This window comes from Homalodisca vitripennis, chromosome 2 (genome assembly GCF_021130785.1).
Source record: "Homalodisca vitripennis isolate AUS2020 chromosome 2, UT_GWSS_2.1, whole genome shotgun sequence".
Classification (NCBI taxonomy): Eukaryota; Metazoa; Arthropoda; class Insecta; order Hemiptera; family Cicadellidae; genus Homalodisca; species Homalodisca vitripennis.
The window spans coordinates 225,043,161-225,059,588 of record NC_060208.1 but is presented as its reverse complement, the minus strand read 5'-3'; the positions used below and the strand labels follow the sequence as shown (position 1 = coordinate 225,059,588).

Sequence of the window (16,428 nt, the reverse complement as noted above, 5' to 3'; positions counted from 1 at the left end):
CCCCGGCACAGGATAGACTTTGTAAAAGAGAACAAGTAGAACCTAAATGCATATTTTTATGAAAATCGGTGCTGTATGGGATAAATATATGGGGAAATGGTCATTGACTGGACTAACCATAGTTGAAGTTTGAAAATGAACTACTTTATTTGTGAATATATTTTTGTTAGCATTAGATTTGTACTTATAGTTGTGAAAATAACATTAAATTGTCAAATTACTAGGCTAAAAATAAACAATCTGGAATTAACTATGTATTCTTGTCATAGTTTTTACGTAATTCAAATATTACTTTTGAGTTGTTATTTTTACCACCAAAGGTCAAACTCATAACCTTTTACAGATTTACTTGTGGCTAGGCTCACATACTGTCAGCTTGAGAAAATGCCATGCTTGAACTGGAATCTAATCTTTTTAGCACATTGTTACCAACCACCCCTCATGCTCTTCAGCAAAGCCATGCCCAGCTTCTAGGTCCTCTCTCTGTAGGTAAACCTGAACTGCTTTTAGGCTGTAGGAAAGGAAAATGCTCACTTTATATCTATACAGAAACTTTTGAGCCCAAAAATAAAAGCTAATTGGACTACTCTCTAAAATACACTGGTTACTTACCAGTGGTGGAAAAAATATCAACACGGTGAAAAAACACAAAATGTAACAAAAATAAACGTTTTATTCATAGAAAAAATGTCAGAATACAAAATTGTTTGGAATACCAACAATGAGGTTGTTTTTGGGACTACAAGTTTGTGGGATGAGTTTAGCGAGTGAAGTGGAGTACCCTCTCTCTCGGGCCAGCAGGCAGCGGTCGTAGTCGACGATAGCCATACATCTCTCTCCCTGGGCACTCTTGTCGTAGAGCTGTTTGTGAGTCTGGTCTGCGCAGTGACCCAGCACCAGGTAGTGGTGAAGTGACAACAGAGACATCTCTGAACTCTGGGGGTACGACACCATGTGGTTGTTCTGTGCACAGTACAGTACAACCAATCATTGCCATTCTACATCTACATACTGCAATATTGTTTACAAATTTATAGACTTGAACACAACAAATATATGGATATGATATTAAAAACTATCTGACCATATTACCATAAGATAATCTAAAAAATCTAACGTGACAACTCATAATATCCATGATTTTAGGTTTGAGATAATTTAAAATCTTGTACCAAAATTGAATACACAAAATAGTGTTTTATTAAAAAAAAAATAAAATTTTATAAAATTACAGTTAAAAATATGTTTTTATAATGTATGCACATCCTAAATACTTTTATTATTTCTAATGGATAGGAAAATCGTCAGGGATATTTTTTCTACTCCGCTTGCAATGGTAAATTGCTGTAAAAAACCGGTTATGACCACTTAAAGTTTGCAGCTGCCAAGCATCAAAATCAAATATTTCCAGAGAAAACACAAGAAAGTAGATTTAAAAAACGACAACAGAAACTAGAACTGCATTTCACCTTTTAGGGTAAAGCAAACAATTGTTATCTGAACTGCAAATAATTGTTATCTTAACTGCAAGACTCCTTACAGACCACTAGATTTTAGAGTAAGTATAAACCATAATACCAAGGCATCTTAAAACTGATGGAGATGATTATTCAACAAATGAACAATAATAATCTGTCACAGAGATAGAGGTAGAATTTCCCTGTCTATAGTCACACCAAAGGTACTCATACTTTTCTTGCAAGACTTCTTCATATCCTTTCGTATCAACTAATGTATATTCCCATAACATCTTTACATCTTTTACAAAAAAACAACTAGCAATAGAATATAATACCTTCAGGTGATATGACACAGTACTGAAAATTCTTTAAATCCATTCACTATGTTCTTATCTCTCAGCAAAGAGAATGATAACTTTAATTTTATACGTACAAAAAAACTGTGAACCATGTGGACTTGAGACTTGTAGAGGTCACATGTACTAACTAGCCTCAATTGTAAACTAACCTTGCAGCTGTATATACTAGTATTTAACCCTTTTAGTGCTACAGCGTCTACGTCATAGACGCTGCGTTTATGTCTAGAAGTGCTAGCGTCTACATCGTAGACGCAGCGTATTTTTATATGTAATGGTTTAGTTTATGCAAGTTACTGGCTGCAAACGATGACAGTTCATCCAAAAGCCATAGAGTAACGATATTTGTATATTTGCCGACGACCAGCCATTTATACGTCTTCAACGTGAAATAAAAAGAAGGTCAGTTCGGATGTTTATGTTGCGAGCAAACTGACGCTGTGCTATTTTACTGTTTTATCTTATTTTATCCATTAAATTGTGTTAATTGTGAAATACTACTTCATTAGTATTCCAAATCATTGCATTATTTCATTTTTCATTTGTGTTTTCCGTGTGTATTATATTTTACTAAGTTACAAACTATGTCTAATAAGAACATTGCGGGTTATGATGAGTTACTTCACCTTTTTTATTGTTTTATTACTGAATAAAACAATTATTTAGGTAAAAAAAAGTGTTAACTGTGCTTGAATTTCTTCTTTTATAAATAATACTAAAGTTAATAAAGTATTTATGCTAATAATAGTAAGTGTATTACATTTCTCTTGAGCATTTCAAACATTATGTAGGGCAAAATTTGGCACGGACAACATATATTTTTCATCCACACTTCTTATTTTTTGTGTAAAAATAAAATAAAATATATGGAATTTGTTTAGTTTTGTTGCTGTTTCCGATGGTAGCATCAGAAAAATAATATAAAATTGTTTACATACTAAAATTGTATGCCAAAGTGAAAAGAAAATTTTAAAAAAAATTACATTATAAAGAAAATTTTTTTTATTACAATCCAAATATATACAAATGTACTTTTTTGTATTTATTTCTGTTTATTGGTTATTTATCTTCAATAAAAAAAAGTAACAAGATATGACCTCAATTAAGGGGATTCTGCATCTAGAAATGGCAAAAAATGACAAAAATTTGAAAAAAAAATATTTATACATATTCTTGTTCTCTGTGTTAAATTCTGAAACCAGAAAAACATAACTTTATGACTAAAAAAAATAATATTTTATCTCATAATATTTTATTTTTATTCGGCCATGTCCTGAGTGTGAACTCGACATTTTCTGGTTTCAAAGAAACTTTACATGTAATAAGCATTATTGTTTACTCTTTGTTTCTATAGTTATTTATCTTTGTTTGTTTGTCTTTCTGGCTAGCTTGTATGTTAGTTAGCTAACAACTGTTTTGCTCAAACAGCTGATCAAATGTATTTGAGTCATATGGTAGCATATCACAAACAAACATTTCACAAAATATTCTGTTTGTTTACAATTGTAATTGTGCAGTTTCTTGTGTTTTAGTGTCTACAATAAGTGAAATAGTTTTAGTCAAATATGGGTCGAAAAAAAGAACTCCAAAAAGAGACAAGTGATAGAAATAGACAAGCGATTTCGCTAAGATGGAAAGATACAAGTGACAATGGAAATAGAGCTCCAGTTGAGCCTAGGCCTAACCTACAAACTTGTGATCCACAACCTAGTGTTAGTATGCAAACATGTTACAAATGCAACCATTTGTCCCAACAACAAGTAAGTGAAAGAGACTGTGGAAAATGTAAGTAGGCCTACTGGATTTGCATTATATTCTCAGTTATAATGAGATAATTCCAGAAAAAAAACGAATCATCAGAATACATTTTAGTCGAAACCAAGAAGCTTGAAAGTTTTATAGGCTCTTTTCCTTGTAAAATGTGTTTTTCTGAGAGGTCAAAAGTAATAACCAAATGCATAAAAGGTTTTGCTGTTACCCTGAATGTAAAATGTGATGACTGTGATTATGAGACTAGCTTTTGTACGTCCCAGTCGACGAATACAAACGACACTCCGAGAGGTTCTTATGACGTAAACCGCAGAGTAGTCAAAGCAATTGCTTCTATTGGCAAAGGGCATAGGGCTTTAGATATGTTTTGTATGTCCTTGAACATGAGTCCAATGAATTATAGAACGTTTCAAAAAACATATAAGTAGCCTACACGCTTCTTCAAAAACAGAAATGGAACATGTTTTGGAATTAGCCCGATTCGAAGTAAAAAAGTGTTATGGCACTTTAGATGCTGACAATGAGGTGTTTGACATAACTGTGAGTTATGACGGATCATGGCAGAAACGTGGTTTCACATCCAAATATGGGATTGGTTTGTTGTATTGAAATTTTGACAGGTCTTGTTATAGATTTTGAAGTGATATCCAAATTTTGTAACATATGTGAGGTAGCAAAAACGAAAAATTAGCAACCCTGAGCATTTTCAGACTTGGTACAACACAATCACAAAGGTGTATGTAACCAAAACTATGTAGGTTCATCACCAGGAATGAGGTGGTGAGGCAGCAGAAAGATTGTGGCGGCGTTCGGAAAGCATTGGATTTAGATATACAACCATGTTGTCGGATGGCGATGCAAAAAACAATTGCACATCTAAATGATTGCAATATTTATGGTGACAAACCAGATTGAAAAAGTGGAGTGCCCTCAATCATGTTGCAAAGAGGTTAGGCACTGGATTGAGAAAACTATAAAGGATCGTTCAAAATCAAAAAACCCAGTTGGAGGTCGATCTCGAGGTCACCTAAGTGAACCAGTTATACAAAAACTAACAAGGTATTACCACAATGGTATACATAAAAACCTTGGTAATGTAACCAAAAATTGAAAGAGGCAAATATATGCCACTCTCTTTCACTGTAAATCCCCACTGATGAGTCACCACATCATAAGTTATGTCCGCTAGGAAGGAATCTTGGTGTTTTTACCAAAGAGCCATTGCTGATGGAAAGATCTCCTGAACCACATGCATTGAAAATCAAAACACCTCTCTCTCTCTAATGTAAGTGAAAGAAATGCTTCCTTTATATGAGAGGCTCTCCACCGAAAACTTTGTTGACTAGGTGTTTAGCCGGTCGTGACTCAAAATGCCAATGAGGCGCTCCACAATGTTTATTTGGTCAAAGTGCCCCAAAACTGTTTACACATCTAAAACAAAACTTGAACTGGGTATTTTTGAAGCCATCAGCATTTAACAACACAGGCTATATGAAAACTTGTTCAAGCTATCAAGAGGCTGCAGGTATTAGTCCTGGGAGGCACAGTTATAGGATAGCTAAGCGCTTTGATAAAAGCAGGCTACGACTATCAAAAAGGCGCATAGAGTTACAGATTGGAGAATATAGGAGGAGACTGAAGTGGCACAGATAGCAGAAGAACGAAAGACTAAGAGCAACAGAAGGGCTGGTGTATGGTGCAGGAGAATTCTAGGTCTAAAACCTAGTAGGCTACATTGGCTGTAAAGATCTGAATGCTGGAACCACTTACTTGATACGGTAGGTCTAAATTTTTTTTTTTTTTTTTTAAGACTTCAAAACTTAGATTTTGGACTCAACAAAAAATATTTATGGATACTAATTCTAATAGGCCTATGTAAAAATAACAAATTAATGTAATATTATGTTATATAAAATTGTTGTATTAATATAAACTTGTAGATTACATTGAAGAAATGAAACTATTTTAGTTTATCGCGATTTTCCGAAAGTTAGGTTTCTTTGAATAAAAATTGATATTGCTTGAGAACCATAATACATAGAGAGCTGAAATTTTTTCCAGGTATTATTCATATCATGTCTAAAAATTCCTATGTATTTTCATAACTCTACAGCTTACCTAACCTATTTTTTTTAATTATACAAATAAAATAAAATGAGAAAATATTTTTTTTTAATTTTTAAAAGCCCATGGAATTTTAAATCTATTGGGGTATGACAATGAAAATACATAGGAAATGTAGTAGCTGTCAATAGCATCAAAATAAAATAAACAGGATAACAATTGATTGTCATTCAGCTATGGAATATCAATTTTAAAAATTAACGTTTTTACAAAATAAAAACGAGTATTTATTTTATTGTATCCAAGTAAAATTAAAATATGACACCAAAGGTATTTACATATTAGTTTTTACATGTAGGGAATTGAAAAAATACATCAAAATAATAAAATGTTAGTAAATATAAAAAAAAAACACCCATCTCTAGATGCAGAATCCCCCTTAAGGAAATAGTAAGGAATTTACTAAAACTCTGCATTTATGCCCTAAAATGCGTAGCACTCTTGGGTATGGCAATGCACCAGACCCCTTAGCACTAAAAGGGTTAAATAATAATGCACACATTTAACACTCATATTTAATTTAACACCACTAGTGAATTACAACACATATTCCAATAATTAATTTAATTTTACGAGGCCTTTTAGAATCAAGGATTCCATCGTCAGACAACTTCACAAAATTTTTATTTAAATTTCACAACTCATATTTAAATTTTAAGTAAGGATTTTGGAAGTATTGCAAAATAATATAATGAGATTAAAATATAAGCTGATATTATTTACTAGATAAAGTATGTCCTGATCCTAATAGCATGAGCATACAGTAACTGTCAAGGACAATATTAGGGAATATGAAATTATAAAGTCTTGTGAAAAAATAAAAACATGACTCTCAACTACATGTTTTGATACACAAGTGGCTTACTTGTAATGAACCGTAACAGCAGGGACAGACGACGAATGTTGCGTTGCGCTGCAGACAACTGTGGATCACTAAGTCTGAGGCTACGCCACAAGCGTGAAGTGATACTCCGATCTGAACATAACATCAATCATCTAAGTTATGTGTTTCCAGAACACAACATTTGTACTTTATTATGTTTTGGTTATCTATAATTTACTATTTTAACAATAGCAAGTTAACTTGTCATAATAGTTTTATTTGTAACATTTTCCCAATAAATATGATATAAACATTACAATATTATCAATTATATACTCTATGACCGACAAATTGTATTCATGTTACTTTGTAGAAAATAAAGCTATAATATACTAAATATGTGTATCTTTAAAATTAGTTAACCACAGATTTGGTGCCATTAAAGGTCCAAATTGGTTACTCAGCAATTTGCAAGCCTTGCAAACAAAATTATATGTATTATTATACATTTTTTATCAGCTAGACCACTTTAAATTATAGCACTAATGTGGGAAATTTGTAAATGATTGTAACTGCAAAGTAAGCAGACCACTCATTCAGTAATTATTTTTATAATTGCATATTTTTATTGTTAGATTAACTTGTTACTATTTGGATTCAACTGAGTTTGAAACATCAAATCCTGAGTTGAACAAAAATTGTATGAGTCATCAGATATACGGATATTTCTACCCTAAAACATCGTCAGAAATATGATTTCCATACTTTCATTATTAGTAGACTAAAAGAAACTCACAGTCTTTAAAACATAAGAACACATCTTTCATAAATTGGCATAAAACTTTAAGGCCATTAATCGGTGTTGGATATGATACAATGATTTTTGCTTCAAGGAATTTTCAAACTTTTTCATAATGACCTAATTTTTCAGTATCTTGACAAAACAACACACCTGAATTTTAAAGAGTTGACAAATGGAAGAAAAGCTACTGACAAAAGCAAACTCTGGTGACAAGGAAGGGTTAAAGAACTCAATTATTTACCTGAAAAGAGCCCTTGAAATAATCGAGGTTGCACTGTATGACGGTGACATTGGACAAGGTCAAATCCCTGACTCGGGCCTTGGCACGTGCCAGAGACTCCTCCTTGTTGTCCAACAGAACTACGTGACATTGAGGCAGACAATGAGCCACCACAATGCCCAAGTGCCCACTGCCACAGCAGAAGTCAACGATGGTATCCCCCGGCCTTGCTACCTGTTACATATAAGAATGTACATCACTAATCTATCTTTATTCTCCAATCTCTGCAAATACCCAAACTAGAGCAGCCCGCAACTAAATAGATGTTGCCAGATTTACGTATAGGACAAATTATTGATTAATCACATCATTCTTGCAATAAACAAACATCAGTTGTCACCTTAAACCAATATATGTAGGTTTTTTTCATAGATCTGTTTTGCAGACAACATGTAAATCAACAGATAGTAGAAACTACATCAATGTCATTAGAGAACAGCTGGTGGTCAGCAGCGATATGGCAACACTGCCTCAAATATCACGGACTATTTTGGTGCTGGCTACTCTAGCAGAACTTACAATTGACAATAGCAACACCCAACTTTTTGGGGTATTGGTTTGTGTATTACCTTGTACTTATAAACCATTCTAATATTTTGTTTAAAAACATCTACAATATGATTTGAATGTGTTACAACTACAATATGACTTGAATGTGTTACAACTACAATATGACTTGAATGTGTTACAACTACAATATGACTTGAATGTGTTACAACTACAATATGACTATTAGGATGATATCAACATAACATATAATTGGCATAAAGTTGTTTATGTCATTAATTAACTATATACACACTGTATCAAACAACTGACACACAATATATACACTTAAGATTGATAAAATATTTTGATGCATTATCGATACTGTGTTTGAAATCATTCACCATATCTACATGCCTGGATTTATCACAGCTAATCATTTTCTGCTCAAACTATGATTCTCTCTATTCCATTAACCTAGTAAAGTCAAATCTTGTTTCAGTTTGTCATTTGGTATTTATCGGTCTATCTCACAATTACAGGAAAACTAGTTACCGCACTCACCTAAGTTGAAATTCCAATAGAACACAGCGTTTCCATAATATAGTTAATCACATAAAAAATATTCATAAACACTTTTTTAATGCGTTAACATAACTACTGATACTATAACTATAGGCTGTCTCACTATAAACTTGTGTAAATATGTAGGTTATGGGGGAGTTTTTTTTTTAATTAAGAGCCGTTTCTCTCTATATGCAATCCTCTGCTCCCTAAGTATGATGACATAAAATAGGCCTACTTCCCTGTAAAACGCACAGTATTTATTTTTTAATTGTTTCCAAGGTTAAGCTTTAAGTGTAGAAGACACAATTTTCCTCATTAACTGTTACAATTTTGGTAAAAACTGTAGTAGTTTTAAATTAAATATCCGAAAACCTGTTGCCATGAAAGTACAATTTTACCATGCAATTGAAACTTTTAAATTTGTACCAATTCATTATATTTAAAAAAAGTTTCTCTTTTTTAAGATTTTAGGGTATTAAAGTTATATTATGATAATTTAACTAACATTTAAAAATTAAAATTAACAGTTAGATTTTCCAAAAAATGTCTCAAAATATAATCTAAGAAAAAATTAAGTTCTAAAAGTAGACAAGATGAAATTTTTATAATGAGTAAGTAATAAGTTGGGTATAGCATAGCTAACAGTGGTAGATTTGGATGATTTGTTTGATTTCGATTAAGCTTTGCCAATTTGGGATAACTTATAAGAAAATTATTCTACTAGTTTACAGAACTATGGTGTCCATATTTCGCTAAGAAATTGTTTCAGTTTGAAAGGTTTGTCTATTTTTGTATGGTAATTAACCCAACTTTAATATACATATGGAAAGTTTACTAAAATTAGAGATACAGGACAACTGCCATAAACTTAAAACCTCAAGGGTCTGAAATGAAACCTTGGCAGTAACTAAATCCACAACTGCTGAAAACAACCGATCACATCTTCCTGAGGAAAATCACATGTATGATATGTTGTACAGTCTAATATACTAGACTAGAACTAATAATACTATGTCACTAGTAAATAATACCTACACAAACAAAATAGCATGATTTTGAAATTTATTCAAAGAAGCATTCATTCTGAAAAATGGAAGCTTGATTACTCTTAATCGTAACATTACTCACTATATGATTATTGATTCGCTTATAATATGTGATTTACCTTGATAATAGCTTTGGAGAGGTTCTCCAACTGTTGCCGTTTCCTAGCCAATCTGTCACTAGGCACATCAGGCTGTACACCACCCGGAACCCCTTGCCAGTCCAGTGGCACTTCATGACCAAACGGCAGAGGGTCATACTCCAAATCCAGTGCTAGATCTTCCACCACTCTTTACAGATTGGAAACTTTCAGTTTAACATCTATATAAATGGGTCTCCACAGGGAATTTAACACTTCAAGTTCTTGAAATAAGAATTCTACTTAACCAAATTAGAAGTAAAAAATTGACTAGAAATTGGGTATAATTTCACTTCAACTGATTGCAACATGCAGCACCTTACTTATTGTACATAGCAATGGTTGCTCACACCATACCTGTATGTACTCCAGTAACAAAATATTTTTTTAAATAAGAACCCACTTATGTCCCATTCTGAAATGTTGCATATATGTAGTCAGTTATAGTTCAAGTTCAAAAAAATTGAAGGGGACTATTTTGGGGTTTTTTTTAAACCATTTTGGGGAAAATTACAAAAACTTAAAATATACAAACAATATAGTGTCATATATCAAATTAAAGATCATTTCAAATGGAAAAGAATTCGACAAATTGGAGCTCCTTGGATTTAATAGTTTTTTAGCTACGTTGTTTAGAAAACTGAGATGTGATAAAAAATTACCTTTTTGTGGGTTTTTGAAAGCCTGTCACTCAAAACGTAAAAGGCAGAAAAATGTAAAATTTTACATTTTAATAATTCTTGGTAGGTACAACTTCCATACAAAATATCATGAAAATCTGAGAGGTCAAAGTCCAGATCATTGGTTTAATTGTTAAAGCAATGTATTGACGCGGTGCGAACTGGAAAACATACATGTTAATATATGCTTTGTACAGTAAAAAGGCACAATGATATCCGACATGACACAAATTTATTAGCGAACTCTGCCAGCACCGCAACAAAGCTGCTAACTTGTTGGCTGATATTAATCTGATCTCTGCTCATGCACTCAAGTGGATCTAAGAAAATAAATGTCATGTCACCGCATGTCATTCATTTTATTTATCTATTAAAAAAAGGACTTATACTGTGATTTTGTAGCTATGCTAATTTTTAGTACAATAATATAAATTAAAGTCACATTTAATAAGTTAGTAAGTATTGGTGCACAGCAGAACTACTTACTTGAGAGCTGCGTCAACATCATCCTGGCGTGTAAATATTTTCCACTTTGGTTTATACCTCTTTGGATCACTTTTGTACAAACTGTGTAGAGGAACTTCCGGAAGCACACAGTTGATGTCCACACTGTTACCGGGGAATTGAGAAGGGACTTCTTGGATGGTATCCAGAGCCTCCGAGACATGATCCTGACTGATGACCAGCTGATACCAGCGCAGCACAGACGGTATCAACGGTGCGAGTGTTAAACCCGACAGCAATTTGAAAATCACACGGACACATGGGACTATCATGAGGTCAGCAAGAGACATCGTATGACCCTCGGCGAACTCGTGGTCAACACAGTCCCTGTTCATCTTCTTTCGTAGTTTTGTCCACATTGTGCATCCTGACGGGCTGTTTGAGGTGTTCTTCAAACCTGGCTAAGTGTCTGGGTACCTCGAATACCTTGACATTTAGCACGGTGTCACTTGAAAGATCTTTAACCACTTCTATAATGTCTATTTCACAGAACCTAGTCCAAAGGGAGACCTCCGCACAGGCAAACAGGCAGCCCTCCCTAAAACCAAGGAGATGTCGCCATTCTTCACCACTGTTTTTTCACTATCTGTGAGACAACAAGTTCCAGTTTAAAATTTGTAACTATTAACATATCATTAGAAATAGCAATAGGCAGAGCATAGATATCAAGATGACTAAGTTCATTCACAAAATTCATTACATTTTATTTTCTTTTTGGGTATTAATACTTGAAGCAATTTTTACCACTTTTAAATTTAAATAAAAGGGGGAAATTCCAGTACACTTTACTCTTAAAAAAATTATTGATATCAATTTAAATTTGGGATTGGAGGCTAATAGCTAATAAATTTTAAGCTCTAAACCTGTGGTATTGATAGATCTTAGTATTTCCAACAACACAAAAAAGAAACTCTTTCCTGATGTGCTGTGCTTCAATACTATACCAATACTACCATTACATCAAATACTATATTCAAGTGATATTGACCCTATTACAATCAACACATTCACTGCTAAAAAGAATACTCATTATTAAGCATGCTAAAAAATTCTAGCATATATTGCAACAATAGTTGAAGGTCTCCGATCAGAGATGGCAGCACTCGGAGTGAGTTCAGCGTGTCTCCGATCGGAGACATTAGCAATGAATCTGTTAACAAGATCATCACCCTAAGACATTACAAAGCACTTCAAAAATGAAAAATTAGTTCACAACTGAAAACATATAAACTAAAAAATGTTTTACTCATAAAATAATTATATGCAACATAATGAAATTGATGTTTTATCACCCCCATTAAAATCTTCTTTGGAAACATTAAATATTGCTCTTTTTAAAAAAATTACAAATTTGTCGCAAAACCTTTTTAAATTTCTCCCCAACACATGTATATAATTTATTCATAGTTACAAAGAAGTGTACAGTTAAAGACTAACCTGCCGCAGCACTGCACACAGTCCAGCTACACAAGAGGTTGTGTCTGTGGTAGAAAAAAACGGGCAGGTGACAATCTCGTATCGGTGAGTTCAAGCTTTCCTGTGTCACAGAGCGGTACCGCAGTGCTCCAACATTCACGCTCAGACTCACAGCTTCGCGTTCACTCTCCACCAGCACAAGCTCAATGTTAGAGGGACTCCGGAGATAAGACATCAGGAATATACAGACTGCTGACGGTACAGGCACCTCGGCTATCTCATCCAACAAACTGTACACTTCCAAAAACACCTTAGCCATCTGAAATGCACCCAAAACTAAATTTTAAAAAATAACAAAATGTAATATTTTTCTTTTCTTCTTTTTTTAAGTACGTTTTTATTGGTATGGAACAAAACAGATAGGCTATTCCAAGTGCTGTGATCACATACAGGATTTGAACCTACACTACCTCTAATTGGTTCTCTACTACCTCTAATTGGTTCTCTACAGATACTAATTGCAACATAAAAAGTCCATGATTTATCAATATTTTTTTAATTTTTACCAATCTACTATTTTCTACAAACACACATTACAACCTTAGTACAAAGTTTGTCAGAAAAATATCCCTTTGCTGTGATTATTACATGAAACAACACAGACCACCAAAAGGAATTCACTGCACTCCACCCAATCAAAAAATCAATCAATCAATCAAAATCCTTTATTGCTCAAAATAACATTTTCATGCATTAGCAACGTCATTAAAGTATACACACAGGGCTAGCTTAACTAACTTATACAGTGTTACATGTTATGCTAAGTATACATCAAAGAAAAAAAACAAAACTATATTTAGTCTACTATTTACAATTTATGCAAAAAAATCCTGGACACTGTAAAAGGAACCGTCGATGAGGAACTGTTTTAAGTTATTTTTGAACAAGGTTAAAGAACAATCCACCTTTAAAGCATCTGGAAGTGAGTTGAAAAGTTTAATGCAGTTGTAAGTTACGTGTTTTTTGAAAAAAAGAAGTAGAATGTTGTGGAACTGGAATGTTAAGCCGGGTTCTAAGTGAATAATCTGAATTGGTGTTAGCTAGTGTCATAAAGTATTCATTCTTTTTAAAAAAAACTAAAGATTCATAAATAAATATGCTTGGGAAAGTAAGAATGTTGTTGTTTTTAAATACATTTCTACAAGATTGATGCCTACTTAGCCCAAAAATAATCCGCAAAGCTTGCTTCTGCAATTTAAAAATGAAATTGGTTCTGCAGTTCCTTCCCCAAATGGGAACTGCGTAAACAAGATGAGAATAAAAGCGGCCATAGTACAAAGTTAGTAGTAGTTGTGAATTAGCGAAAGAAGCCAATTTTCTCAGTGCAAACAAACACGAACTTAGTTTTTTTACTATTTTATTGATATGCAATTCAAATGTCAGGTTGCAGTCAAGTTGAAGACCTAAAAAGCTCACTGAGTCCACACATGATACCATGCACTCCCCTAGCATTACCTGTAAGTTGTCCACAAAACTACGTCTAAGTGTGAAATTCAGAATATGGGTCTTGTCTGTGTTCACAATCATGCCATTTGAGGTAAACCATTGAAGAAGAGCATTGGATTCAACAAAACCATTGATCTCTAAATCCACTTGATTGTGAGCTGTGACCAAAAGAGATGTATCATCGGCAAAAATACAAAGATCTGACTTTTTGGGTGCAATGTCTAATATCGTTAATAAATACCAAGAAGAGAAGAGGACCCAACACGGACCCTTGGGGGACTCCCATTTTAATGACCAGATCATTAGAACACTTTCTTCTTAAAATACCCTGGCTGTCCACAAAACTGATTTCAACTCGCTGAGATCGACCGCAAAGATACGATGCTATCCAATCATGAGCTTCACCTCTGACGCCCAGCCTCTGTAGTTTACTTAACAGTAACGAATGGTCAACTAAATCAAACGCTTTGCTTAAATCACGAATCAGTGACTCACAACTATCTGCTTCATATGTTACTACATGTGCTTGTGTTGCATTTCATAGTGTTGATTGAACGTCTTGGACATGGAGATAATGTGACGAGATGCTCTGATATAATAGTAGTTTAGACAATTCAAAGATGACCGTATTTGAATGGAGAGTAACCCGTGGAGCCTGTAATGCCAGAAATCTTGCAAACATTAAACATGTTGATGCAGCAACCAACAAATGCTGTTGATTTACTAAATGGAAGTTGATAATAAGATCTTGGCATCTCAAAATCTGCAGTTTGTAAAATTTTACACCAAGATTTACAAATTAAATGTGTTTCTAGATTTCTGGCTGTTGCATGGCTGCCAAATGGCAGGCCACTCTCTACTGAAATGCGTCGATCCATTTTGAATCACTTAACCTCATGAAGGGTTTCTACGTACTCTGCACATTCGTCGTTTCTAAACTCATTTTCTCTTTCTAATAGAAGAGATTTATCAAGAAAACTTAGAACAATGATGAAATATTTAAAGTTCCAAATTCTACTATCTGTAGTATATAACCCTTCTCCTGTGACATATCATTCTGATGATTGTTCTTAATACCTGTTAATTATTTAAATAATTTTCTTCAAATCATTAATCTCATAAACACAAAAGCATGAAAAATTATATACAACTTCGCCTATGCTTGTGTTTGACACTGTACTCAATGTATATGTGATTAAAGAATGATTTGATTTGATTTGATAACCCGAGACTTCTGGTAATAAGAATCTATGATAACAAAAACAACACTTGTTGCTCAACGCTGCAAGTTGCAATTTTACTTTTATAAATTGATTCCAAACCAAAATTACTAGACTTACTCAGTCTATGACTGAAATTAGTGGTATAGTGCTTTATTCCGCATTTCAAGTCAATGTAGGAGAGCTAAGGTCATGAAGCATGACGATGACCTTTTTTCTCACTTTGTATAGATATCCTGATATTACTTGCCAATTTCATTGATGTTAGAGATTCGTTTGTCAAAGGTGCATGAGACCTAAGGTATTATCTTGTCTATGAGTTTCAGTGATTGAGGGTAATGTCCAATTTACTATTTACATATACTGTATAATCTTCATGAAGGGCCAACATTCCACTTCAGTGACCAGAACTAATATTTATTTTATCTCTGACACAATTTATTTGGTATTTGTTTGTGGGCTAATAATACTAACCATCTATTCTCAAGTTTTCTTAAGTCCTTGTCTTATCAGAAATCAAATTGTTTGGAAATGGTGCACATTACATCCACCCAGCACATGTACATCAAGCACCTCCCATCTAGTGTATGGATCTTAGCAGTGAGTTAACAATCCAAGACCTAATTAATGCTCAAGGCAGATTACTCTTCTTTCTAAATCGTAGCAATTTTTATTGAATGTGATAATGTTGGTTTTTGTGTATACTAATAAATGAGGGTATGATGGTAGTGCAGACTGAGGAACTTGTTTCCCCATACACAGGCTGATGCCCATGTGGGGATAATTTCCTATAAGATATTTGTTATGTATTCTATTTTACTCTGTACATAAATTTTGGAAATAAATAAATCAATCAATCAGGGGTAAGTAGGGTAAAAGTGAATTTGTTATAGAGTTTGAAGGTGTTAAGAAAGACAGTGTATTAAGTTAGTGTCTACAGTAAATATTGAGAGAATTAACCCACTCACTATTAAACAAACTAAACACTGTTGGCTATCTGTCTTTGAATCCGTCTCAATGTCCTGAGATCTAGAACTCTTTGTCGCATGTAAACAGTAGCGGTCGAGAAACAGCCAATCATGAACATAAATCCTTCAAATTGCCAAAACTTCTTTTCCTCCAGCCAAGTGACTCGCTCACAACTGAAACATTACAAAATAAATATTACAAATTTACACCATTATACATTTTTAATATACAATAATGTAAAAATACTCATGATATTCTACAAAAAACCTAGAGGATATTCTC

General features: G+C 33.4%; 2 protein-coding genes across 2 annotated transcripts in view; both read right to left on the bottom strand.

Moving 5' to 3' along the window:
* Positions 1–653: 653 nt before the first annotated feature.
* LOC124356014 (glutathione S-transferase C-terminal domain-containing protein homolog) lies at positions 654–16,319 on the bottom strand. Its single transcript, XM_046807160.1, is given in 8 exon segments — positions 654–963; positions 6,576–6,686; positions 7,577–7,789; positions 9,834–10,002; positions 11,018–11,359; positions 11,361–11,610; positions 12,473–12,770; positions 16,146–16,319. Coding segments are annotated over 7 exon segments (1,656 nt in total). The 5' UTR covers positions 16,146–16,319; the 3' UTR covers positions 654–690.
* Positions 16,183–16,428, bottom strand: part of LOC124355444 (protein JTB) — a 13,443-nt gene continuing 13,197 nt past the window's right edge. Inside the window, exon 4 of the mRNA XM_046806586.1 lies at positions 16,183–16,319. The gene's annotated coding sequence lies outside the window, so the exon portion shown is untranslated. The remainder of the gene's footprint in view (positions 16,320–16,428) is intronic.